This window comes from Chiloscyllium punctatum, chromosome 48 (assembly GCF_047496795.1).
Source record: "Chiloscyllium punctatum isolate Juve2018m chromosome 48, sChiPun1.3, whole genome shotgun sequence".
Taxonomy (NCBI): Eukaryota; Metazoa; Chordata; class Chondrichthyes; order Orectolobiformes; family Hemiscylliidae; genus Chiloscyllium; species Chiloscyllium punctatum.
Window position 1 is genome coordinate 47,161,435 of NC_092786.1, and position 25,187 is coordinate 47,186,621.

Below are 25,187 nucleotides of genomic sequence, written 5' to 3' on the forward strand. Positions count from 1 at the left end.
GAAAAAGGGTGACTGGAGCCTGAAACATTACTCCTGTTTCTCTATCCACAGAAGCTGACTAGACCTGCAGCGTTTCCCCAGCAATTTCAGTTTTCGTATTTTGTTTTACAGTAGTCAATTAAAATTAACATGGCCTCCATTAGTCACTCTATGTTAGTCATTAGTCATTATGTTTCAGATTTATTAATTAAATGTAAATGTCACGGTTGTCCTGGTTACAATTTGCAGCCATGCCACCAGGGTATTAGTCCAGAGCCACCATCTCGAGGAATGTTTTGGAGGTTGGTGGCTCTGATATTGGTGCATGGTAAAGTCATTCAAACCAAGCATTGACAAGGATGTAACATAGAAACAGAGAAACTTGGAGCAAGAGGTGTCCAATTAATCTGATGAGCCTGCTCCACCATTCATACAGTTATAGAGTCATAGACATGTACAGCATGGAAACAAATCCTTCGGTCCAACCTGTCCATGCCGACCAGATATCCCAACCCAATCTAGTCCCACTTGCCAGCACCCGGCCCAAATCCCTCCAAACCCTTCCTATTCATATATCCATCCAAATGTCTCTTAAATGTTGCAATTGTACCAGCCTCCACCACTTCCTCTGGCAGCTCATTCCATACACGTACCACCCTCTGCGTGAAAAAGTTGCTCCTTAGGTCTCTTTTATATCTTTCCCCTCTCACCATAAACCTATGCCCTCTACTTCTGGACTCCCCGACCCCAGGGGAAAGATTTTGCCTATTTATCTTATCTATGCCCCTCATAATTTTGTAAACCTCTATAAGATCACCCCTCAGCTTCCGATGCTCCAGGGAAAACAGCCCCAGCTTGTTCAGCCTCTCCCTATAGCTTAAATCCTCCAACCCTGGCAACATCCTTGTAAATCCTTTCTGAACCCTTTCAAGTTTCACAACATCTTTCCGATAGGAAGGACACCAGATTTGCATGCAATATTCCAACAGTGGCCTAACCAATGTCTTGTACAGCCGCAACATGACCTCCCAACTCCTGTACTCAATACTCTGACCAATAAAGGAAAGTATACCAAATGCCTTCTTCACTATCCTATCTACCTGTGATTCCACTTTCAAGGAGCTATGAACCTGCACTTCAAGGTCTCTTTGTTCAGCAACACTCCCTTGGACCTTACCATTAAGTGTATAAGTCCTGCTAAGATTTGCTTTCCCAAAATGCAGCACCTCGCATTTATCTGAATTAAACTCCATCTGCCACTTCTCAGCCCATTGGCCCATCTGGTCCAGATCCTGCTGTAATCTGAGGTAACCCTCTTCACTGTCCACTACACCTCCAATTTTGGTGTCATCTGTAAACTTACTAACTGTACCTCTTATGCTCGCATCCAAATCATTTATGTAAATGACAAAAAGTCGAGGGCCCAGCACCGATCCTTGTGGCACTCCACTGGTCACAGGCTTCCAGTCTAAAAAAACAACACTCCATCAGCACCCTCTGTCCTCTGCCTTTGAGCCAGTTCTGTATCCAAATGGCTAGTTCTCCCTGTATTCCATGAGATCTAACCTTGCTAATCAGTCTCCCATGGGGAACCTTGTCGAACGTCTTACTGAAGTCTATATAGATCACATCTACTGCTCTGTCTGCATCAATCTTCTTTGTTACTTCTTCAAAAAACTCAATCAAGTTTGTGAGACATGATTTCCCATGTACAAAGCCATGTTGACTATCCCGAATCAGTCCTTGCCTTTTCAAATACATGTACATCCTGTCCCTCAGGATTCCCTCCAATAACTTGCCCACCAATGAGGTCAGGCTCACTGGTCTATAGTTCCCTGGCTTGTCTTTACCGCCCTTCTTAAACAGTGGCACCACGTTAAGCAACCTCCAGTCTTCCGGCACCTCACCTGTGACTATCGATGATACAAATATCTCAGCAAGAGGCCCAGCAATCACTTCTCTAGCTTCCCACAGAATTCTCGGGTACACCTGATCAGGTCCTGGGGATTTATCCACCTTTACCCGTTTCAAGACATCCAGCACTTCCTCCTCTGTAATCTGGACATTTTGCAAGATGTCACCACCTATTTCCCTACAGTCTATATGTTTCATATCCTTTTCCACAGTAAATACTGATGCAAAATACTCATTTAGTATCTCCCCCATTTTCTGTGGCTCCACACAAAGGCTGCCTTGCTGATCTTTGAGGGGCCCTATTCTCTCCCTAGTTACCCTTTTGTCCTTAATATATTTGTAAAAACCCTTTGGATTCTCCTTAATTCTATTTGCCAAAGCTATCTCATGTCCCCTTTTTGCCTTCCTGATTTCCCTCTTAAGTATATTTCTACTTTCTTTATACTCTTCTAAGGATTCATTCGATCTGTCTTGTCTATACCTGACACATGCTTCCTTCGTTTTCTTAACCAAACTCTCAATTTCTTTAGTCATCCAGCATTCCCTATACCTACCAGCCTTCCCTTTCACCCTAACAGGAATATACTTTCTCTGGATTCTTGTTATCTCATTTCTGAAGGCTGCCCATTTTCCAGCCGTCCCTTTACCTGCAAACATCTGCCCCCAATCAGCTTTCGAAAGTTCTTGCCTAATACCATCAAAATTGGCCTTTCTCCAATTTAGAACTTCAACTTTTAGATCTGGTCTATCCTTTTCCATCACTATTTTAAAACGAATAGAATTATGGTCACTGGCCCCAAAGTGTTCCCCCACTGACACCTCAGTCACCTGCCCTGCCTTATTTCCTAAGAGTAGGTCAAGTTTTGCACCTTCTCTAGTAGGTACATCCACATACTGAATCAGAAAATTGTCTTGTACGCACTTAAGAAATTCCTCTCCATCTAAACCTTTAACACTATGGCAGTCCCAGTCTATGTTTGGATAGTTAAAATCCCCTACCATAACTACCCTATTATTCTTACAGATAGCTGAGATCTCCTTACAAGTTTGTTTCTCAATTTCCCTCTTAAACTCTCTTTAAACTCCCACATCTGACAAGAAGTACATATCACTGCAATGGCCATTTTTGCTCCTTCACAATCTACAGACCCAGAAAATAACACCGTCTTATTCCTCTACAAAACACTGCACCAGGTTAAATTAATAGTTATGGCTTATGTTTTAATTTTATTCAAGAGACTTATCTCCAAAAACATATAATCAAGAAAGAACCCATTGTACTCACTACTGCAGCCTTTCTATTGGACAGACTTAAAACAACAATTAACTTATCTATCTCTGTGCTGTGAACTGGTTCCTTCAACATTAGTTGTGACATTCACTGTTTGATAATTTTCCCAGATGCACTCCAATGTCCAACGATACATGAATTCAAAAACGGCAAAGGCAGTAACTGTGCCAGTTCTCTCTCTCTCTCTCTCCTGCACTGACCTCACTATGTGCTTCCTTTGTCTGTTCTTCTCCCTTTTAAAACTGCTGTTGTTTTGACTTTTTTTTCGAAAGTTCCAAAACAATGCAACAGCATATAAAACAGTAAGTGCTGCTCCTGGAATTCGAGGAAATCACCTCCAACACCTCAAATACCTCCATAAAGGAGCAACTGTTACAGCTAGGAGTTTTTCCCATCCTCCATCTTGGATTACCCAGAATACTTAATATAATCATGGCTGATCCTCTATCTTAATGTCACAGTCCTGCTTTCTCTCTATATCCTTTAATATTATGAGAAGTTGTGCCTTTAAGAGAGATTTTTTTCTGTCCTGTTCCTCTTGAAGAGGTTGTAAACCTGGTGCTGAGGTGTCTTTCCAATGAAAGCAGAATAAATAGCTTTTCCTGAAAAAATGAAACATGAATGGGTGGTGTCATGCTCACACAGAGATAAGGTTTTAGTTATTGCTTTTAGTTGTTGAAGTTGGGGTTTTGGAGTTGAAGCTACTAGAGACAGCTCTCTCTCTGCTGCTGCAAAAAGTTAGCATTCTCCCTCTGATGCTGGGTTCATTCACTCGGGGTTCTTTCTCCAGGACTGGAGGCGATTACAAGTGCAGAAAACCTGTTTTGTTGAATTTGCCTTTGTCAGGGGTGTGTTTATGGGATGCTGCTATATTGGAACAGTTGATGAATTGTAGTTAATAATATATTATTTTAGTAAATATTTCAATTGAGTTAAAGGTAATTTTTTACCTTTAGTTAGAGCCAAGTTTTTTTTGTTTGTGTTTTATCCGTGGTGTAAGAATAAAGTGCATCTTGCTTAAAGCCTTGTGGTTTGGTCAATCGAATCACACCTAGAATGCAGTGCCTTACACATTGCTTTGAAATAAAATAAAAATTAGGGTCGAGGCCATCTCCTCAAAATGTTTTGTGTGGGTTTGGTCTGGTCCATAACAATATCTAAAAGATTATCAATCTCTTTCTTCATTATACACTGTGACTCAGCCTCCACAGCATTGTGTGGTAGTGAATTCCACAGGTTACCCATCTTCTGAGTAAAGAAATGTTTCCTCATCTCAGCCCTAAGTGGCCCACCCCTTATCCTGAGACCGTGACCCAGTCCAGGGGAAACATTCTCCCTGTCTGTAGTCTGCCCAGCCCTGTTCGAGTTTTACACATTTCAACTACATCTCCTCTCATTCTTCCAAATTCTAATGACCACCCGCCTGGTCGAACAAAGTTCTCTCTATCGACTGTCTGACAAAGCACGATAACTGCTCAGCACGTAACTCATGATTAGTTCAAAGCAGATTCTGTGCAATGAGCAGCTTAGCAGAGCCATGTTGGCAGAGGCTGGACAGGCAAGGAATTTTAGGAGAAATTGATCGAGAGCTTGGAGACAACCGCATGTTCTGGGACCCAAAAGAAGGAGGAAATAGGAAAATTATTGGAAAATTTGCTTAAACCTTTGAAGGCACAGAGAAAAATACCAATAGAAAGAGACAGTTTATAGTTATCAACTGGACAGAACATGAATGTAAGATTTTACATTAAGTAACAATGTAGGAACAGGTCCTTTGGCCCAACATGATGCCATTCTAAACTAATCCCACTCGTTTTTTTCCCTATTCACTCATGGCACATGGATGTCACTTGCTGGCTAACATGTTTTTCCCCTCCCTAGGTGCCCCTTGAGAAGATGGTACCTTCTTCAACAGACGGTGGACAGAAGACAAAGTCAGGATAACTTTTTTTCTGGGTGGCCAGATGTAACTTAGTGCAGTGCCACAAGGTTCAGTCTTTGGACCCCAGCCATTTACAATCTACATTAATGACTTGGGTACAGGGATCGAAGGCTCTATCACCACATTTGTGGACAATACGAGACAGTAAATTGCAATGAGGAAATAAGAACATTACAATTGGATATGGATGGGGAAAGAGAGTGGGCCAAAATGTGGCAGATGGAGTTTAATGTGGATCAGTGTAAGGTCATGTATTTGGGTTGAAGAAATGGAAAAGCCACCTATTATCTTAACGGGGAGAGACTTCAGGGTGCTCCAGTGCAGAGGAATCGAGGTGTACTCATTCATGAGTCACAGAAAGCCAGCATCCAGGTGCAGCAGATAATAAGGAAAGTGAATGGAATGGTGCTAAAGAAATAGAATATAAAGGTAAGGAAGTATAGTTTCAGCTATACAAGGTATTGGTGAGACCTCACCTGGCGTATTGTGCACAGTTTTGGTCCTCTTATTGGAGGCAAGATGTAGTGGCATTGGAGGCAGTTCACAGGAGGTTCACTCGTTTAATACCAAAGATGAGGGGTTTTGTCGTATGAAGAGAGATTGAATAGTTTACGGGCCTATACTCTCTGGAATTTAGAAGAATGAGGGGAGATCAAATTCAGGTATTCATGATGATAAAAGGTTTACATAAGATGGACGTGGAGGAGATGCTTGCTCTTGTGGGGCATTCTAGGAAGAGAGGCCATAGTGTTAGGATACAGGGCAGCAAATTTCAAACTGAGCTGAGGAGAGACTACTTCTCCCAAAGGGTTGTGAATCTGTGGAATTTGCTACCCCAAAGTGAGGTGGATGCTGGGACAGTGAGTAAATTTAGGGAGGAGTTAGACAGATTTTTAATTGGTAAAGGGTTGAAGGGACATAGAGAGAAGGCAGGAAAATGGGGGTGAGGAACACATCAGCCATGATTGAATTGCAGAGCAGACTCGATGGGTTGAATGGCCTAAATCTGCTCTTATATCTTATGAACCTATGAACAGCTCCAGTTCATGTGCTATAAATTGACTCACAATACCCTGAAGGAGGGAATCTCCCTGCACATGGGCGATATCCCTGCCTGTTCATATGCCTGTCTAAATGCCTCTTAAATGTTGCTATTGTACGCGCTTTGATCACCTCCACTGGCAGCACATTCCAGGCACCTACCATCCTGTATATAAAAGAAACATGCCATGCACATCTCCACTGTGTATGAGGCTGTAGAATTTACTACTTGAGCTAGTAAGTAAAGCAAAAATCTTAGCAACGTGTGAGAAACTTATGGTCTTACTGGGTATCGGAGAGAGATGAAAACAAGTTGACTTGAGGACATGGAAAAGAATCCCAGCTGCAATTGTTGACCAAGTGACAGGTGATAAATTGCAAGTAATGTTTTTGCTTCTAACATCAATGTAATTAATCAGTTCACAGGATGTGCAAACACAACTATTTATAGAGAAACATTGTTAAGTATGAGAAAATTGGGTTGCATGTAATGGGTGATGTTTAATCAAGGTTACTATAAATCAGAATGGAATAGAGGTTCAAGTGTTGCAGTAACCCTAAGTGGTGTTTCACAAATCCCAATGTACACAGTTTAGTGAAAAGCTGCCTCCTTTCTCTTATTCTCGATGCTTGCAACATTTACATCAGTTGCATGGGAAGCAGACTTAACAGCTTTATCATGGGAAGAGATAGTGATATTGATGGGATTTGTGTCTCTGAATTGGTAATCGACAGAATAGCAACCTCTGAGTTTGTCCGAGTCTTTCATTAATCTCTTCAAACTGAGGGGTCTTATAAACCTCTCAATCAGCCTGGCAAGCAGGATTATTGGCCGAAGTTTAATAAAATACAAATTAGACATTGGTGAGATTGAGAAAAAATATTATGTCTCAATAGTGGTGCTTACCTTCAACAACAGGCACACCTCCTCCCTCAAGGCCCCACTTTCTTTTCTTAAACCCTTGGGCTTCCCGAAGGGAACATACAAATTACTACCCAATAGGGGGATTTTTATATGGTGGCTCAGTGTCCCATTGGCAGCATAATTTGATTCCCTTTTGGGCAGACCTGGGCTGAATTCTGATTTGCAAGGGGTAAGTACACTGCCCACATCAAATCCATGTGTATCAGACTTCTTTAGCATTGTGACTCAGTGGTAGTGTCCCTTTCTCTAGGCCAGAAGCTCTGGGTTCAAGTCCTCATTAGGCCTGTTAATTAGTCTATTAGTTTTGATGTCATTTCCCTGCTATTCATCAGAGGGGAGAGAAAAACTGCATGAAGGTAAACTATGACAAAGTGTGAGCCAATGGTATTAACAATAATTTTATCCTCATGGATCATCAGACTGAGGAGGACCAGAAAAAGATTTTGAATGGAGTTATACAGTTCAGGTTTCATGAAAATCCCAACTTTTCAACTTCGCCTGAGGCGTGCTGACCTTCAGGTTAAATACTTACCAGTCTCTCTCTCTCTCTCTTTCTCTCTAGAGAGAGAGAGAGAGAGAGAAGCCCCATGGTCCTCTGAGAGAATGGTGACTTTGCCTTTACTGTACAACAATGTTGTAAGAATTCCCCACGGACTTTGTGGGAACTGAATTAAGTAGACACTTCAGCCTAAGATTTACCAAGCCATTTAGGGCGGCACGGTGGCACGGTGGCACAGTGGTTAGCACTGCTGCCTCACAGCGCCAGAGATCCGGGTTCAATTCCCGTCTCAGGCGACTGACTGTGTGGAGTTTGCACATTCTCCCCGTGTCTGCGTGGGTTTCCTCCGGGTGCTCCGGTTTCCTCCCACAGTCCAAAGATGTGCAGGTCAGGTGAATTGGTCATGCTAAATTGCCCGTAGTGTTAGGTAAGGGGTAGATGTAGATGTAGGGGTATGGGTGGGTTACGCTTCGGCGGGGCGGTGTGGACTTGTTGGGCCGAAGGGCCTGTTTCCACACTGTAAGTAATCTAATCTAATCTAATCTAATTCACTCCCTCCACCACGATCACTCATTAACAGCACTGTGTACTATCTACAAGATGCATTGCAGAATTCACTCAGGCTCCTGAGACAGCACCTTCCAAACCTATGATTGCTTCCATCTAGAAGAACAAGGACAACACACACATAGGAACACCACCATCTGAAAGACCCCCTCCAAGTCACTCACCTCCATTTGTTCACTGTTGTTGGGTTAAAATCCTGGAATTCCCTCCCTAAAAGCAATGTGCAAGAACCTACAGCATGTGGCCTGCAGCGGTTGAAGAAGGCAGCTCATTACCACCTTATGAAGACCAACTGGAGATGGGTAATAAATGCGGGTCCATCAATACTCACAACCCAAGAGAGAATACAAAAATGCTGTTCATAACTGGTGGGAAGATGCATTACCTCTGTTTCAAAGTGTCAATCTCTTCCTGACCACAAACACTGCGGGGTTCTTAAGATATATCACAGAGTTTGAAATTATTTAAAGAATAAACAAGATAAAACTCTGAAGAAATGAGCACTTGGGAACCCAAGGCACCCACTGGCTTCAAACATGATTCTTTCTGTGGAATTTTGTGCATGACCGTAGCAACAGGTCTTTGTTTTGTGATAGCGTGGGCTGCAGTATCTAATAAATCCTGGAATAATTAAATCTTCCTGTGGTAGCTTACAATTGTGAAATGATCTGGGTCCCAGTTAGTATCAAATACCCTCTAATTGATTTTACAGCAAAAAAGCACAATGCGAAGCCAAAGATTCACTACAGTTGATTTGTTTCAATGAATACATTTTTCATGCGCCAGTGAAACTAATATATTTATGAGCTTCAATCATGAGCTATCATTTAATTTTAGGGAGACAGTTGTTAAGGGATACCCTAGTGATATGTGATTCACAGTTATCTTGGTTCCTGTTAAGACTGGTAAGTAAGACTGGGCAGCAACAGTTGATACAATGATTTCAACATGAAACTAAATAAAACGCCCTCAGACTGATGATCACTTGAAGCAGTTGTTCCTTTCGATTCAGTGTCTTCACTCTATTCAGAGAAATCTATTTCATCAGTGACATGCTGGGCTTGAAATACAAGCAGAAAATACTAGAGAAGCCCAGCAGGTCGGCCAGAAGCATTTGTAGAGTCAGATAAACAGTTAAACTCTTCTTCAGGATGAACTCCCATGCCAGACCTGAGAGTCTTCAACTCTGGTATTCTCAGCCACTGAAAAACAATGATGCAACCTTAAATCCCAAATGAATACCAATTCCTTGGCTGGGAAGCTACAACATGACTATGCAGTCTTTGGATAAGGAGCTGATCATTCTAGAACGAGGAGGAGAAATTCCTTCATTCGAACGGTTTCAGAATTTTCTTCCCCAGATCTGGTGACATGGAATAAGATATTGACGTGCTCCCTGGCATCGTATTCTTACAGTGACCTATTGGAGCTTGCCGTTTAGCAATTCATCATGCACCCATTCTAATTGGCCCAATCTCATTTGCCAGTATCCCACAAGTACTGGAGCACAACCTCCCTGGCAATCTATGCTAATGCATTACGACAGATCCTGCAGCAGTGAATGCTTTTGGTGAAACCTGAATGAACCGCTGGGTGCAAAAGCATAATCAGAACCTTTTAAAGGGAAATAGAAAGTTTGAAATTAATATTGATGAGACACCTACCCTATAGCAATCTATGCTAGCTGTGGGAGCTAACCTGTAACAACACATGGCCAATATCAACTTAGATTTGTATTGGGCCTTTAATGTAAGGCAAATATTACTGGGCATCTCATAGAGATAAAAAAAGGCTTTTAAAAATGAAACGCCTGGCCAAAGAAGCAGTTATTATGAACTGTGGCCAAAGGTACGAGGCAAAAAAGGAATTAAAGGTAGAATGGTACAATAGTTTAACCAGTGAATCCAAGAGCAATGTCTAAAGGCATACTTGTCAATTGTGGGGGAATGAGATAGTGGATTTGCAAGAGGCCAGAATCAGACCAGTGGAGAACATAAGGCTGACTATAAGGATGCAGGCAGTTACAAAGAAGTGTATTTTTGTGAAATTACAAGAATAAGAATTTCAAACCAGAGGTTTTTTGGGAACTGGAAGCCAGTGTGTGGATCAGCACGAGAGTGATGAACTGCTGGGACTTGGTGTTAGAGATTATATATTCATTCAGAGTTTGGGTGACCTGAAGCTGACAGATGTTGGAGAATAATAGACTGCTCACATGAGCTCTGGCATTGTCAGTGAATGAAGTGGGGGTATATGGAGTGATGTGGATTATTATACAATGATGTGGATCTTTATAAGGTGATGTGGATTATTATGGAGCGATGTAGAGTATTATAGAGTGACGTGGATCATTATACAGTGATGTGGATTATTATAGAGTGATGTTGATTATTATACAGTGATGTGGATTATTATGGAGTGATGTAGAGTATTATAGAGCGACGTGGATCATTATGGAGTGATGTGCACTATTATAGAGTGATGTGGATCATTATGGAGTGATATGTATTATTTTAGAGAGATGTGGATTATTAGGGAGAGATGTGGATTATTATAGAACGATGTGTATCATTATAGAGTAATGTTGATCATTATGGAGTGATGTGGATTATTATGTAGTGATTTTTATTAGATTAGATTTTTTATTAGATTACTTACAGTGTGGAAACAGGCCCTTCGGCCCAACAAGTCCACACTGCCCCGCCGAAGCGTAACCCGCCCATACCCCTACATCTACCCCTTACCTAACACTACAGGCAATTTAGCATGGCTAATTCACCTGACCTGCACATCTTTGGACTGTGGGAGGAAACCGGAGCACCCGGAGGAAACCCACGCAGACACGGGGAGAACGTGCAAACTCCACACAGTCAGTCGCCTGAGGCGGGAATTGAACCCGGGTCTCCGGCGCTGTGAGGCAGCAGTGCTAACCACTGTGCCACCGTGCCACCCACTGCCACCGTGCCACCCACAATGTGAATTATTATGTAGTGATGTGAATTATTATGGAGTGATATAGATTATTATAGAGTGATGTGAATCATTATCAAATGATGTGGATTATTATAGATTGATATGGATTATTATAGACTGATGTGGTTAATTATGGAATGATGTGGATTATTATAGAGTGATGTGGTTAATTATGGAATGATGTGGATTATTAGAGAGTAATCTGGACCATTATGGAGTGATGTGGATTATTATAGAGTGATGTGGTTAATTATGGAGTGATGTGGATTATTATGAAGTGGTGTGGATCATTATGGGGTGATGTGGATTATTATAGAGTGATGTGGATTAATATAGAGTGGTGTGCATCATTATAGATTGATGTGGATGTTTATGCAGTAATGTGGATCATTATGGAGTGATGTGGATTATTAGAGAGTGATGTGGATTATTAGAGAGTGATGTGGTTAATTATGGAGTGATGTGGATTATTGTGGAAGGATGTGGATTTTTATAGAATGATGTGAATCGTTATAGAGTAATGTGGATCATTATGGAGTGATGTGGATTTTTATAGAGTGATGTGAATTATTATAGAGTAGTGTGGATTATTATAGAGTGGTGTGGATTATTATAGAGTGACGTGCTTAATTATGAAGTGATGTGTATGATTATAGAGTGATGTGGATTATTATAGCATGATGTGGATTATTATAGAGTTATGTGGAGTATTACAGAGTAACGTGGATTATTATGGGGTGATGTGGATCATTATACAATGATGTGGATCATTATAGAGTGCTGTGGTTTATTATGAGGTGATATGGATTATTATAGAGTGATGTGGATTACCTTAGAGTGATGTGGATCATAATGGTTTGATATGAATTATTATCGAGCAATGTGGATTATTATGGAGTGATGTAGATTATAATAGAATGGCGTGGATTACTATGGAGTTACGTGGACTATTATAGAGTGATGTGGTTTATTATAGAGTGATGTGGTTTATTATAGAATGGCGTGGATCATTTTTGAATGATGTGGATTATTATGGAATGATGTGGATTACTAGTGAATGTTGTGAATTCATATGGAGTGATATGGATTATTTTAGAGTGATGCGGATTATTATAGAATGACTTGGATTATTCTGTTGTGACGTAGATTATTATGGACTGATGTGATTATTATGGCCTGATGTGGATCATTATGGAGTGATGCGGATCATTATGGAGTGATGTGGATAGTTATGGAGTGGCATGGATTAGTATAGAGTGTTGTGGACTATTATAGAGTGGTATGAATTATTATGCAGAAATGTGGATTCTTACAGAGTGATGTAGATTATTATAGAGTGATGTGGATCATTATGGAGTGGTGTGGATTATTATGGAGTGATACGGATTATTATAGAGTGATGCGGATTACTGTAGAATGATGTGGATTATTATGGAGTGGTGTGGATTATTATGGAGTAATGTGGATTATTATAGAGTAGTGTGGATTAATATAGAGTGATATGGATTATTATGGAGTATGTGGATTATTATGCAGTGATGTGGATTATTATAGAATGATGTGGATTATTATGAAGGCGGCAGTTGACTGTTTTTGTGATTGAGAGAAAGTGGACTCAGAATCTCAGCTCAGTGTTGAAACTGGAAACAGACTGATTCAGCCTGATAAAGTGGTCAGGAAAAGAGAATTAGTTTGCCTGTGGAGCCTGAGGCAATGACTTAGCTCTTTCCAATATTTGATCTGCAGAAATTATGCTTCTGCCAAGAATGGATCAAACAAATAGTCTGACAACATAGAGGCTGTACCAAATTGGTGATAAGATAGATTTAGGTGTCACCAATGCATGTGTAGAAATGGATCAAAAGCCTGTGAATGATGTTAATGAGGGACTGCCTGTAGTTGAGGAAAATTACCTTGTCATGGGTAGATCTATGCTGAACAGCAGGCACTATGGTGAAAAGGTGGAAAGGGAAGCTGTTGCTGATTAAGAGACGACAGTTACAGTGGAATTGAGCTGGACAATAGGTGACAATACAGTTGTTAGCTTTGTCATGAAAAGAAACATTGTTTGCTCACAGTCATTGAGAAATGTACCCATCGCTTTGATATTGACTATTTGGTAGTGCGGCCAAAACATGATGGAGAGATGCAAGCAGTGAGTTTTGGGAGAAGTAGGAATGAGTTTCGGATGTCATAGCATGTTTAAGGACTTTGAACAGGATGCAAATTTAATGATGTGGTAGTAGTTGGCAACAACAGCAAGCCGGCCATCAGTATTCTTTGGGAAGGGCTTCATGGTTTTGAAATGGAAGCAGGTGGCATATGGAGAGACAAAAGTACTTGCAATGTCAATTTAGGAATGTTAGCTGGTCAGTGCTTTAGTGGGAATGGAGTCAGGGGACAGGAGCTGGGTGGCTCTTCACAGAGAGCATCAGGGACAATGGGAGAGAAACCGGATGGTGTTGTTTCTCATAACTCATGTTGAAACAGGAACCTATAACTGTAGTGACATTTGTGCTGAACAAGGATGGGGAAGTCTAGAGGCTGTGGCACAATGGAAAGTCAAAGCTGTGGTGGTCTGTCCTATAAAATATAGAAATAACTTATCGAAGAAGAGTGAATGATGCACTTGTCTTTAATTCTTACAAGCAATGTGTCCACAGTGTTAACCCATTGTCAATGAGGGACCTACCCTGTAATAATCTGTACTGTAGACATCTCTTGACATTCCAAAATCTCCAATTTTAACCTGCACGTTTCCTCCAACCAGGCAGTTGCGAGTGGCCAGATCCCTGTGAACAAAGTGTTGTGAGGCCAGGTACACCATACCGGATGCGATCTGCGTGGCGATGTTTAACATCTGAGAGATGCTCATTTCCCCTTTCAGTCGTGGCTGCCCATCCACTAGAATCATCGCATCTGGCCCACGAGCCCTGTGAAGCAAAGAGATAGCAATCAGTGCGACAGGTTCTTCCTGAAGATCAACTGAAATCTGAACAGATTGGATTTTGTTTTTAAAAATGTAGAGTTGGACAAGATAATCCCACTTATCCAGAATGTGGTGCTGGATTACTCCTCGGGGATGAGGAGAATCCCTATCCTAACTTTCTCACATTGCCCAAACATGCACTTAACTCACCTTTTTGAACCTTAGCTTCATCAAGCTGTTCAGGATTAAGTAATACGAAAGTGTGCAGTTCCATTTCAGGCACCAAATTCCAGTAAAATTATTCCTGGTTTAAGCATTCCCAGTCTTTCTTATTCATTCATAGATTGTGGGTATCATTGGCCTGGGCCAGTGTTTATTGCCCATCTCTATTTACCCTGGAAAAGGTGTGGAGCCAGTATTGGACTGGGGTGGGCAAAGTTAAAAATCACACAACACCAGATTATAATCCAACAAGTTTATTTAGAAGGAGGAGCGCTCCGAAAGCTTATACTTCCAAATAAACCTGTTGACTATAACCTGGTGTTGTGTGATTTTTAACCTGGAAAAAGTGGGAATAAGCTAACTTCTGGAATGGCTCCACACCTTGGGGTGTAAGTATATCTAAGGAGTTGAGCCGTTCTGGAAGATAGCTCATTACCACCTTTTAGGAAAGGAGTTAGGAAGGGAGTTAGTCATTACCACCTGTTAGAAAAGGAATTCCAGGACTTTAAACCAGTGACAAAGAAGGAACAACTATACAATTGCATGTCAGGATGGTGTATGACTTGCAGATGATGTTTCCATGTATCTACTGCCCTTGACTTTGGTGATGGTAAAGGTCATGAGCTTGGAAGGTGCTGGTGGAATACTGTAGTTGGAATGAGATAGAAGGTAAAACTCTCCAATACTGTCCAGCCAAGCACTCCCAGCTCAGGTACAACACAAGTTACATGCAGAGTAAAGTTTCATCCACCCTCTCCTCCCAGCTAATTTGCCTTATCACAAAATTCAGAAGAGCCTCATCTTCCATTTTCTTTCCCTGTAACATACTTCTGCTTCAACCCTCACGGCTTTTTGACCTTTTTCAATAGAAAATCACAAACAAAATAAAACTCTCCAGTTTCTCTGTTCTCTCTGTTGACACTGTCCCTCAGGCTATTGGAACTCTCCTGTCAGTAGCAGCACACTGATACCCGACTGCCTATTTGTAAACTTCTGTGTATTATTAGATTGATGATTCAAAAATCAGTTACGTTTCAACAGAACAAATACACAACAAACATGGCCCTTGATCAGTGGTAAATACAGAGAGCAATTTGGGAATGAATGTCAGGATTTTGTTTCAGACGTGACGAGCAATATAACTAACAGTGGGAAGTGTGGAATTGTAAGAACTCCAGAATGCATGCAGAGATGAAGCTGGCAATTTAGTCAATAATTGGCTTGCAGCATTTACCCATTCCTTGCAAGGAGCATAGTTATAAATGCAAGTGAGGACACTCCAAGGATTAAAACCACCAACATGGAATTAAACAGTCGAACCCCTGCCATGAGTATATGGGCAGCCAAGAGAAGAGCCCACCTGGTGTCAACTCTGCTGGAGGAGAATCCCACACAGAATATGCAAGGGAAACAAATCTTGAAGTTAGGCATTTGGGAAATAAAATCCTTGATGGACCTAACTAGGGAAACAATATCCTCCTACGGGAATACCAGTGGGATAAACACCCCATTTTGTCATGATTTCTATTGTTCTATGACAACTTATTGTGGAAAAGGACATGGAAAATATAGACTATAGGGAAATAGATGGTGACATCTTGCAAAATGTCCAGATTACAGAGGAGGAAGTGCTGGATGGCTTGAAATGATTAAAAGTGGACAAATCCCCAGGACCTGATCAGGTGTACCCGAGAACTCTGTGGAAGCTCGAGAAGTGATTGCTGGGCCTCTTGCTGAGATATTTGTATCATTGATAGTCACAGGTGAGGTGCAGGAAGACTGGAGGTTGGCAAATGTGGTGCCACTGTTTAAGAAGGGCGGTAAAGACAAGCCAAAGAACTATAGACCGGTGAGCCTGACCTCGGTGGTGGGCAAGCTGTTGGAGGGAATCCTGAGGGACAGGATGTACATGTATTTGGAAAGCTGGGAATTTGTGTTGCAGATGTTTCGTCTCCTGTCTAGGTGACATCCTCAGTGCTTGGGAGCCTCCTGTGAAGTGCTTCTGTGATGTTTCCTCCAGCATTTATAGTGATTTGTATCTGCCGCTTCCGGTTGTCAGTTCCAGCTGTCCGCTGCAGTGGCCGGTATATTGGATTTCGAACTAGCCACGAACAACACGACCAACTATCCTTAGTAGCCACACATTCAGAAGACAAGCAACATGAGTTCGATTGGGACAACACTACTATTACAGGACAAGCCAAACAGAGAACAGCCAGGGAATTCCTAGAGGCATGGCATTCATCCACAGATTCAATCAATAAGCACATTGACCTGGACCCAATATACCGGCCACTGCAGCGGACAGCTGGAACTGACAACCAGAAGCGGCAGATACAAATCACTATAAATGCCGGAGGAAACATCACAGAAGCGCTTCACAGGAGGCTCCCAAGCACTGAGGTTGTCACCTAGACAGGGGACGAAACGTCTGCAACACAAATTCCCAGCTCGGCGAACAGAACCACAACAACGAGCACCCGAGCTACAAATCTTCTCACAAACTTTGAATGTATTTGGAAAGGCAAGGACTGATTAGGGATAATCAACATGTCTTTGTGTGTGGGAAATCATGTCACACAAACTTGATTGAGTTTTTTGAAGAAGTAACAAAGAAGATTAAGGAGGGCAGAGCGATAGATTTGATCTATATGGACTTCAGTAAGGCGTTCGACAAGGTTCCCCATGGGAGACTGATTAGCAAGGTTCGATCTCATGGAATACAGGGAGAACTAACCATTTGGATACAGAACTGGCTCAAAGGTAGAAGACAGAGGATGGTGGTGGAGTATTGTTTTTCAGACTGGAGGCCTGTGACCAGTGGAGGGCCACAAGGATCAGTCCTGGGCCCTTGACTTTTTGTCATTTACATAAATGATTTGGATGTGAGCATAAGAGGTACAGTTAATAAGTTTGCAGATGACACCAAAATTGGAGGTGTAGTGGACAGCGAAGAGAGTTACCTCAGATTACAACAGGATCTGGACCATATGGGCAATGGGCTAAGAAGTGGCAGATGGAGTTTAATTCTGATAAATGCGAGGTGCTGCATTTTGGGAAAGCAAATCTTAGCAGGACTTATACACTTAATGATAAGGTCCTAGGGAGTGTTGCTGAACAAAGAGACCTTGAAGCGCAGGTTCATAGCTCCTTGAAAGTGGAATCACAGGTAGATAGGATAGTGAAGAAGGCGTTTGATATGCTTTCCTTTATTGGTCAGAGTATTGAGTACAGGAGTTGGGAGGTCATGTTGCGGCTGTACAAGACATTGGTTAGGCCACAGTTGGAATATTGTGTGCAATTCTGGTCTCCTTCCTATCAGAAAGATGTTGTGAAATTTGAAAGGGTTCAGAAAAGATTTACAAGGATGTTGCCAGGGTTGGAGGATCTGAGCTACAGGGAGAGGCTGAACAGGCTGGAGCTGTTTTACCTGGAGCATTGGAGGCTGAGGGGTGACCTTACAGAGGTTTACAAAATTATGAGGGGCATGGATAGGATAAATAGACAAAGTCTTTTCCCTGGGGTCGGGGAGTCCAGAACTAGAGGGCATAGGTTTAGGGTGAGAGGGGAAAGATATAAAAGAGACCTAAGGGGCAACTTTTTCACACAGAGGGTGGTACGTGTATGGAATGAGCTGCCAGAGGAAGTGGTGGAGGTTGGTACAATTGCAACATTTCAGAGGTATTTGGATGGGTATATGAATAGGAAGGGTTTGGAGGGATATGGGCCGGGTGCTGGCATGTGGTACTAGATTGGGTTGGGATATCTGGTCAGCATGGACAGGTTGGACCGAAGGGTCTGTTTCCATGCTGTACATCTCCAGGACTCTAATTCATTTAGTAGACAAGTTGTATCTACGAATTATTATGGATAGGATGTTATTATTTTTCCACTCGCCTTCTCTGTTTTGAGATGTTAATCTGACCTTCACACTGTACCTCTCAAACTTCTCTCTATAAACATACCTGATGGTCTCCTTCTTCAGAAATCAGAAGATACTAAAAGAGTCCATAAGATCATAAGACATAAGAGCAGAAATTAGGCCATTCAGCCATTGAATCTGCTCTATCATTCAATCATGGGTGATACGCTCCTCAACCTCATTCTCCCACTTTCTTCTCGTAACCCTTGATTCCCTGAGAATCAAGAACCTATCTATCTCCGTCTTCAATCTACTCAATAACCTGGCCGCCATAACCTTCTGTGGCAATGAATTCCATAGATTCATCACTCTCTGGCTGAAGAAGTTTCTCCTTACCTCTGTTTTAAAAGGTCTTTCCTTTACTCTAAGCCTGTGCCCTCAGGTCCTAGTCTCTCCTACCAATGGAAACATCTTGCCAACAGCCACTCTGTCCTGGCCATTCAGTATTCTGTAAATTTCAATTAGATCCCCCTCATCCTTCTAAATTCCATTGAGTATAATCCCAGAATCCTCAAACATTCCTCATATGTTGAGCTTTTCATTCCTGGGATCATTCTCATAAACCTCCTCTGAACACACTCCAGGACCAGTGCATATGGGGATATGAGATATGAGGCCCAAAACTATGCACGATACCCCAAATGAGTTCTGTCCAGAGCTTTATAGCGCTTCAGAAGTACATCCCTGTTTTTTATATTGAAGTCCTCTCAAAATAAATGTCAACATTGCATTTGCCTTCCAAACTACTGACTCAACGTACAAGTTTACCTTGAGAGAGTCCTGGACCAGAATTCCCAAGTGCCTTTGCATTTCAGACTTCTAAATTTTCCCTCCAATTATAAAATTGTCCACACTTTTATTCTTCCACAGTGCATGACCTCACACTTTCCCACATTGTACTCCATCTGCCACTTCTTTGCCCACTCTCCTAACCTGTCCAAATCCTTCAGTAGCCACCCTGTTACCTCAATGCTACTTTGTATTATCTGGAAATTTAGCCAGAATGCCCGCAGTTCCTTCATCTAGCTCATTAATGTATAAAGTGAAAAGCTGTGATCCCAAGACTGACCTTTGTGGAGCACCACTTGTCACCAGCTGTGATCATGAGAAGGACCCTTTTATTCCCCACTCTCTGCCAGACAGGAGAAAGTGAGAACTGCAGATGCTGGAGATCAGAGTCAAGAGTGTTTTGCTGGAAAGCACAGCAGGTCAGGCAGCATCTGAGGATCAGGAGAATCGATGTTTCGGGCAAAAGCCCTTCATCAGGAAGGGCTTTTGCCCGAAACATCGATTCTCTTGTTTCTCGGATGCTGCCTGACCCGCTGTGCTTTTTCTGCCAGACAGCCAATGTTCTATCCATGCTGGCACTTTGCCCCTAACACCACAGGTCCTCAGCTTACTCAGCAGCCTCCTGTGCAACACCTTGTCAAAGGAATCCATCCATCTTAATTCACCATAGCCCAGTGCTTCCCCATTGCTGCCTTTGTTTGTTCATTAATTGATCTCAGGCATCTTCCCTGCACCACTTTGTGTGCAGATTCATTCCAAGTGTTGATCAGTCTTTGCATGAAGAGAAACCTCATTTATCATCCTTGTCATTATCTTTAATAGTTTGAACTCAGCATCCTCTTGTCCCTACTGCTTGTTTTAAGGTAGCATTCCAGATGAACCTTTTCTGTACATTTATTATCTTAACTGTCACTGTAAGCCTTGGTTCAGTGAGACACGTATTGCTTCTAAATCCCACTCTGGAGACTAGAACACTTGACAAACTGAGAGTGTTTTACTGTCTAAGTCTTGTCTCTCAGATAGCACAGCAAACTAAGGTCCATCTGTCCTCACTGAGAGATATAAAGATATTCAGTATTTTTTTTGCAAAGCAGCAGGAGAGGCATCCTGACCAACATTTGTTCCCCACACAATTCCACCACTAAAAGAGAATGTCTCATCACTGTTTGAGGAATTTGGTGTCCACCATTTGGTTTCTTCAGCTGCCTACATTACAACAGTAACTATTTTTCAATAACATTTCATTAAAATTCCTGGAACATCTTAAATCCATGAAAGACACTATAGAAATGCAAATTCTTCTTTTTCTCTCTGAACAGAAAAGATAAATAGGAAGAAAGGAAGTATTTCACTTTGTAGGAAGTTCTGAATAAATACAATGCATTTCAAGCTGAATCCAGGAATTTATTATAATGAAATTCTGGGCAGGTTTTAAAGTCATCTTGGGCATTTGGAATCCTTTCAATGACGTCTCCCAATCTTAGGAATGGGTTCACAGAAATGAGGAATTGTCTGTAGATCAATTCCCTTTGATAATTGTTTTAGTGCAATTGATGTCTCATACCGAAAAACCTGATTGAAAAAAACATTTTTAACAAGTTGCAAAGAATGATTAAATTCAGATATTAATGCAGATAGAACTATTCTGCCCAATGTTATGACAGATCGTACTGTGACTGGCTTCAAACATTCTGTCAGAATTGTGGCCCCAAACAATCTCATTCTTCAGTACCCAATTACTGTATCCATGAGACATAAAGAATGATCATAATTTGTTTAAGAAGTAATACTTTACCCTTAAAATGATATTTGCTTGTCTAAAACATGGTCATTGCAGCTCACAAGCAGCAAACGGACCACAATCTCGAGGAGTCCAATCAACATTTACTAAGAGAGAACTCAGATATCATTCTCTTTCAATGTTAAATGTTTGCATTGTGTGAGTCTTGCAATCCACAAGTCCAAAAGACTAGCAGATGAAATGTTTCTGCGTGTGTGTGTGTGTGTGTGTGTGTGTATGGTGTTATTATTGAAAATCATTATGCCTTAAGTGGCATTAACGGTTTACCTTTGATCTCAAACAAATGAACAATAGTGCTGGCCAGAGAAATAGAAACTGATTGTTGAGTTGAAACTGACTCCTTAATAGGCACGTCACATAGCCGAAGCTCCTGCAGCTTCTCAAAATAGTACCTCTGGAATCTGAGTATTTTGCTTCAGTCTTAGAAGAAGCCTGCTGTTAATATTGAGTATATCTGCTAAGTCTAGTTAGCACTGCTGCCTCACAGACCCAGGGACCCAGGTTCGATTCCACCCTCGGGCAACTGTTTGTGTGGAGTTTGCGCATTCTCCCCGTGTCTGCTTGGGTTTCCTCTGGGTGCTCTAGCATTCTCCCACTGTCCAAAGGTATGCAGGCTAGGTGGATTAGCCATGGGAAATGCAGGGGTACAGGAATCAAGCAGGGAGTGGGTCTGAGAGGGATGCTCTTCAGAGGGTTGGTGTGGACTCGACGGGCTGAACGGCCTGCTTTCACATTGTAGGATTCTATGGATTCTATCTGTGGTGATAACAAAGCAAGACTTCAGGCTTAGCTAAGCCTCCATTTAATTTAAATCTCTTTAAAATCATAGTTCAGATAGAAAACAAAACTTGTATTTGCTAGACACCAACTTTACCTCACTGTGCCTTCGTCAACCCTAAAGACAGTTTGTTGGTATCGTTTAAGGAATGAACTGTACAAGTAGAGGGTTTGGGGTGTTGTGCATTCTACAGCCAATTGCAAAAAGGAAAAGAAACAAGAAAAATTAAAACACCTCTGCTGGTGGATAGAAGAGAGGAAAATAAAATAATTCAGTGCACTTCTCCCTATAACATAAGCCTCTCCTGTAAAAGCTCATAAAAGGAGAGAGAACAAGAGGACATATATTAAAAGTGATGCGCAAATGAAGGAAGAGCAATGTGGGAAATATTGTCTTTTTCACACACAGCACATTGTTAGGGACTGGTATGCACCACTGAGGAGCAGGAAAATCTCTCCGGATGCTGCCTGACCTGCTGTGCTTTTCCAGCACCACTCTAATCTAGACTCTGGTTTACAGCATCTGCAGTCCTTGTTTTTACATAGGTTAGGTGTGTTAGTCAGAGGGAGATGGGTCTGGGTGGGTTATTCTTCGGAGGGTTGGTGTGGACTTGTTGGGCTTAAGGACCTGTTCCCATACTGTAGGGAATTTAATAAAGTGAAGCCTTCTTGGAGGCGAGAGATGTCAGGCAGTTAAAAAATCTGGTTTGTGTCAACGGTTCTCTTATTTTCTTTTCTCATCCAATTCCTTCTTTCAATTATTTCACAGAATCCTGGAATTGTAAAGGCACAGAAAGAGGCCATTCAGCCCATCATACCTGCACTATCCTATTACCTCATGCCAACCTCTAATCTAGCACCTAATCTATGGGCAATTTGGCATGGCCAATTCACCTGACCTGCACGTCTTTGAACTTGGGAGGAAACTGTAGCATCTGGAGCAAACCCACGCAGACATAGGGAGAATGTGCAAACTCCACACAGACAGTCGCCTATGGCTGGAATCGAACCCTGGTCCCTGGTGCTGTGAGGCAGCAGTGCTAATCACTGAGCCACCATGCCACCCATACCGAAAGTGGATTCAAGCCGAAGAGGGTGCATTCCATGGTTTATTGGTCGTAGGACATATATTAAATAGTCCATACAAGCCAAGCCACATCTGGAACTAGAAGTTTGACTCCTCTAGGCAACTTGTGCTTCGTGACAGCGTGTTCTTCCTGAAGCATGGTGGTGCAGTGAGGCTTGCAATCAGGCTGTTGCTGAATATTCACATTTTGAACTGAGCGGCTAATGCTATGTACGCTGAATGGCTATGCAAATGCATGTAGTGTGCCCAATGCATTACAAATAACCAGAGACAGTTAATTCTAATCAATAGTTCAACATTGGAAGAAGCATTGGTAAAATAATGCAGCTATTTAGTCGTCTAAACATGAGCTGCAACAACTCCTCCTGGTCGCTATCTCATTGAACTTTCCTGTAGATCTTCATTGTGACCTCAAGTTGAATCTGCCTCCAAACAACAGCTTTTTTCATTATGAATGCTTAACCTATTTCCTTCTTAACAATTCATCACAAGATTTGTGATCACTGAAATAAGGACTGAGGTTACTTGCATAAGTAGAGACGCAACAGAAAAATAACAACTTACATTTATATGGCCTCTTTAAAATAATTAAACGCCCCACAGCACTCCAGCTGAGTGCAATAAAACAAAACATGATACTTCTGAAAATACTGGTCCAGATGACCAAAGGCTCAGTTAAATAATGTTTAAAGAGTGTTGTAAAAGAGGAAAGTAAAGGTGCTCAGGAAGACTTGTGATGATATAGGTGAGCACAATTAATCATGGGCACGGCCACTAATTTTAGAGTGATTAAAATTGGAGATGCTCTAGTGGCCAGCATAGCTAAGGCCCCGAGGGCTGTGGGGCTGGATAAAATAATAAAGATACAGAGGGGTAAGGCTACAGAGGATTTCAAAACAAAAATAAATAAATTAATCAATTGGTGTTTATAGCTCCCTATTTCACATCCTCAGAATATCCCAGGGCACTTTACAGCCATCGAGTTACACAGCATGGAGACAGACCCTTCAGTCCAACCAGTCCATTTTGACCATAAAGTAGGCCCATCTGCCTGTGCTTGGCCCATATCCCTCCATACATTTCTTATTCATGGACTTATCCAAATGTCTTCTAAATGTACCTGCATCCACCACTCTCTGTGTAAAAGAAATTGCCCCTCATGTCCTTTTAAATCTTTCTCCTCTCATCTTAAAAATATGCCCCCTCATCTTGAAATCCAACCCCACCCCATCCTGGGGATAAGATCTTTGCTATTCACCTCATCTATTCCCCTCATGATTTTATAAACCTCCATAAGGTTACCTCTCAGCCTCCTACGCTCCAGTGAAAAAAGGCTCAGTCTATCCAATCTCTCCTTATAACCCAAGCAAATGAAGTGTTGTTCCCATGTAATGTAGGGAACACAACAGCCCATTTGTGCACAGAAAGCTCCCACAAGCAGATGAAACCATCTGTTAAAGTAGGACTCCCTTGAATTTTCCCTGTAGGTGAAATGTTCACCGCTATCGATTCTCGATTCTCCAATTCAAATTTGTCAGGTGCAGGGTTTAAATTTAATATTTATGCTGAAGAACTCTTCAAGCTTTTACCAAACGAGTTGTTCTCTCTGAAACCCAAACAGACTCTAAATGGCCTGATATTATATTTATTCGGAATATGTTGATGCATAATGGGAATAAAACAAGACAGATTTTCAGATTTCCCTGTTGGTTTCTAACACTGGGTAATAGAAACTTTGAAAACATAATTCCATGCCCTATCCACATTGATTTGTACGTTCCTCTTTGTTAACTCTGTTGTGTGACAGAAAGGCTGCCGTGTCCCTGAATGCTCTCGAGCAGGAGGCAGATAGACCTTTCCGGTTGCTTTTTGTGACCGCAGAGTAATCATTGTCTCAATAAAACCAATCAGTTCAACCAACAGAGAAGTTCAATCTCTCACTCCTGCTCTTTTTCAAATGCCGTGGGTCTTTGTTTGTTGAAAGCAAAATTCCGAAAGCTTTTTGCAAGATCTGCCCTGTCTGCTTTTCTGTTTGCTTCTATTTTTTTCTCTCTCTCTCTTCCCCCTTTCCTTTCTCTTCTATTTTCATTTCCCTCCCTCTTGGTGAAGGGTCCGTTTGCATGGCGATGACAACAGCATGGGTTGGAAGCAAGTTTGGTTTCTAGTGACTTCTGCACCACCGAGGTGGTCCTAATGCTGGCTTACAGCTGCTGCTGTGGAGGTGCGTTTGGGCCCAGACTGAGACCCAGCAGCATTAGCAGCAGCTGTTTTGGTCAGGTGGATTCATGGCAGTGATGGAGTGGAGTTCGGGCCGGTGTGGTACCCGGCAGCATCGGTGGTCCCTGCATTGGCGAGGTCCAGTGAGGAACTGTAGTGGCGAGGTGGCACTGAAGAGTGGCCAACGTTCGCCCAGTGGTGGCACACCGTAGCAGAGCTCTGAACAGGAAGGACTAGGAAGTTGGCCACTTCCTTTACTTCTTCATTTTTTCTGCTTTCGTATTCTATGCTTTGGTTTAATTTTCTGTGTTT

General features: G+C 41.9%; 1 protein-coding gene across 1 annotated transcript in view; it reads right to left on the reverse strand.

Annotated features, from left to right (window-relative positions):
* Positions 1-25,187, reverse strand: part of LOC140468981 (NT-3 growth factor receptor-like) — a 758,188-nt gene that overhangs the window by 21,860 nt on the left and 711,141 nt on the right. The window contains exon 15 of the mRNA XM_072565139.1: positions 13,824-14,064. Within this exon, the coding sequence (XP_072421240.1) occupies positions 13,824-14,064 (241 nt within the window). The remainder of the gene's footprint in view (positions 1-13,823; positions 14,065-25,187) is intronic.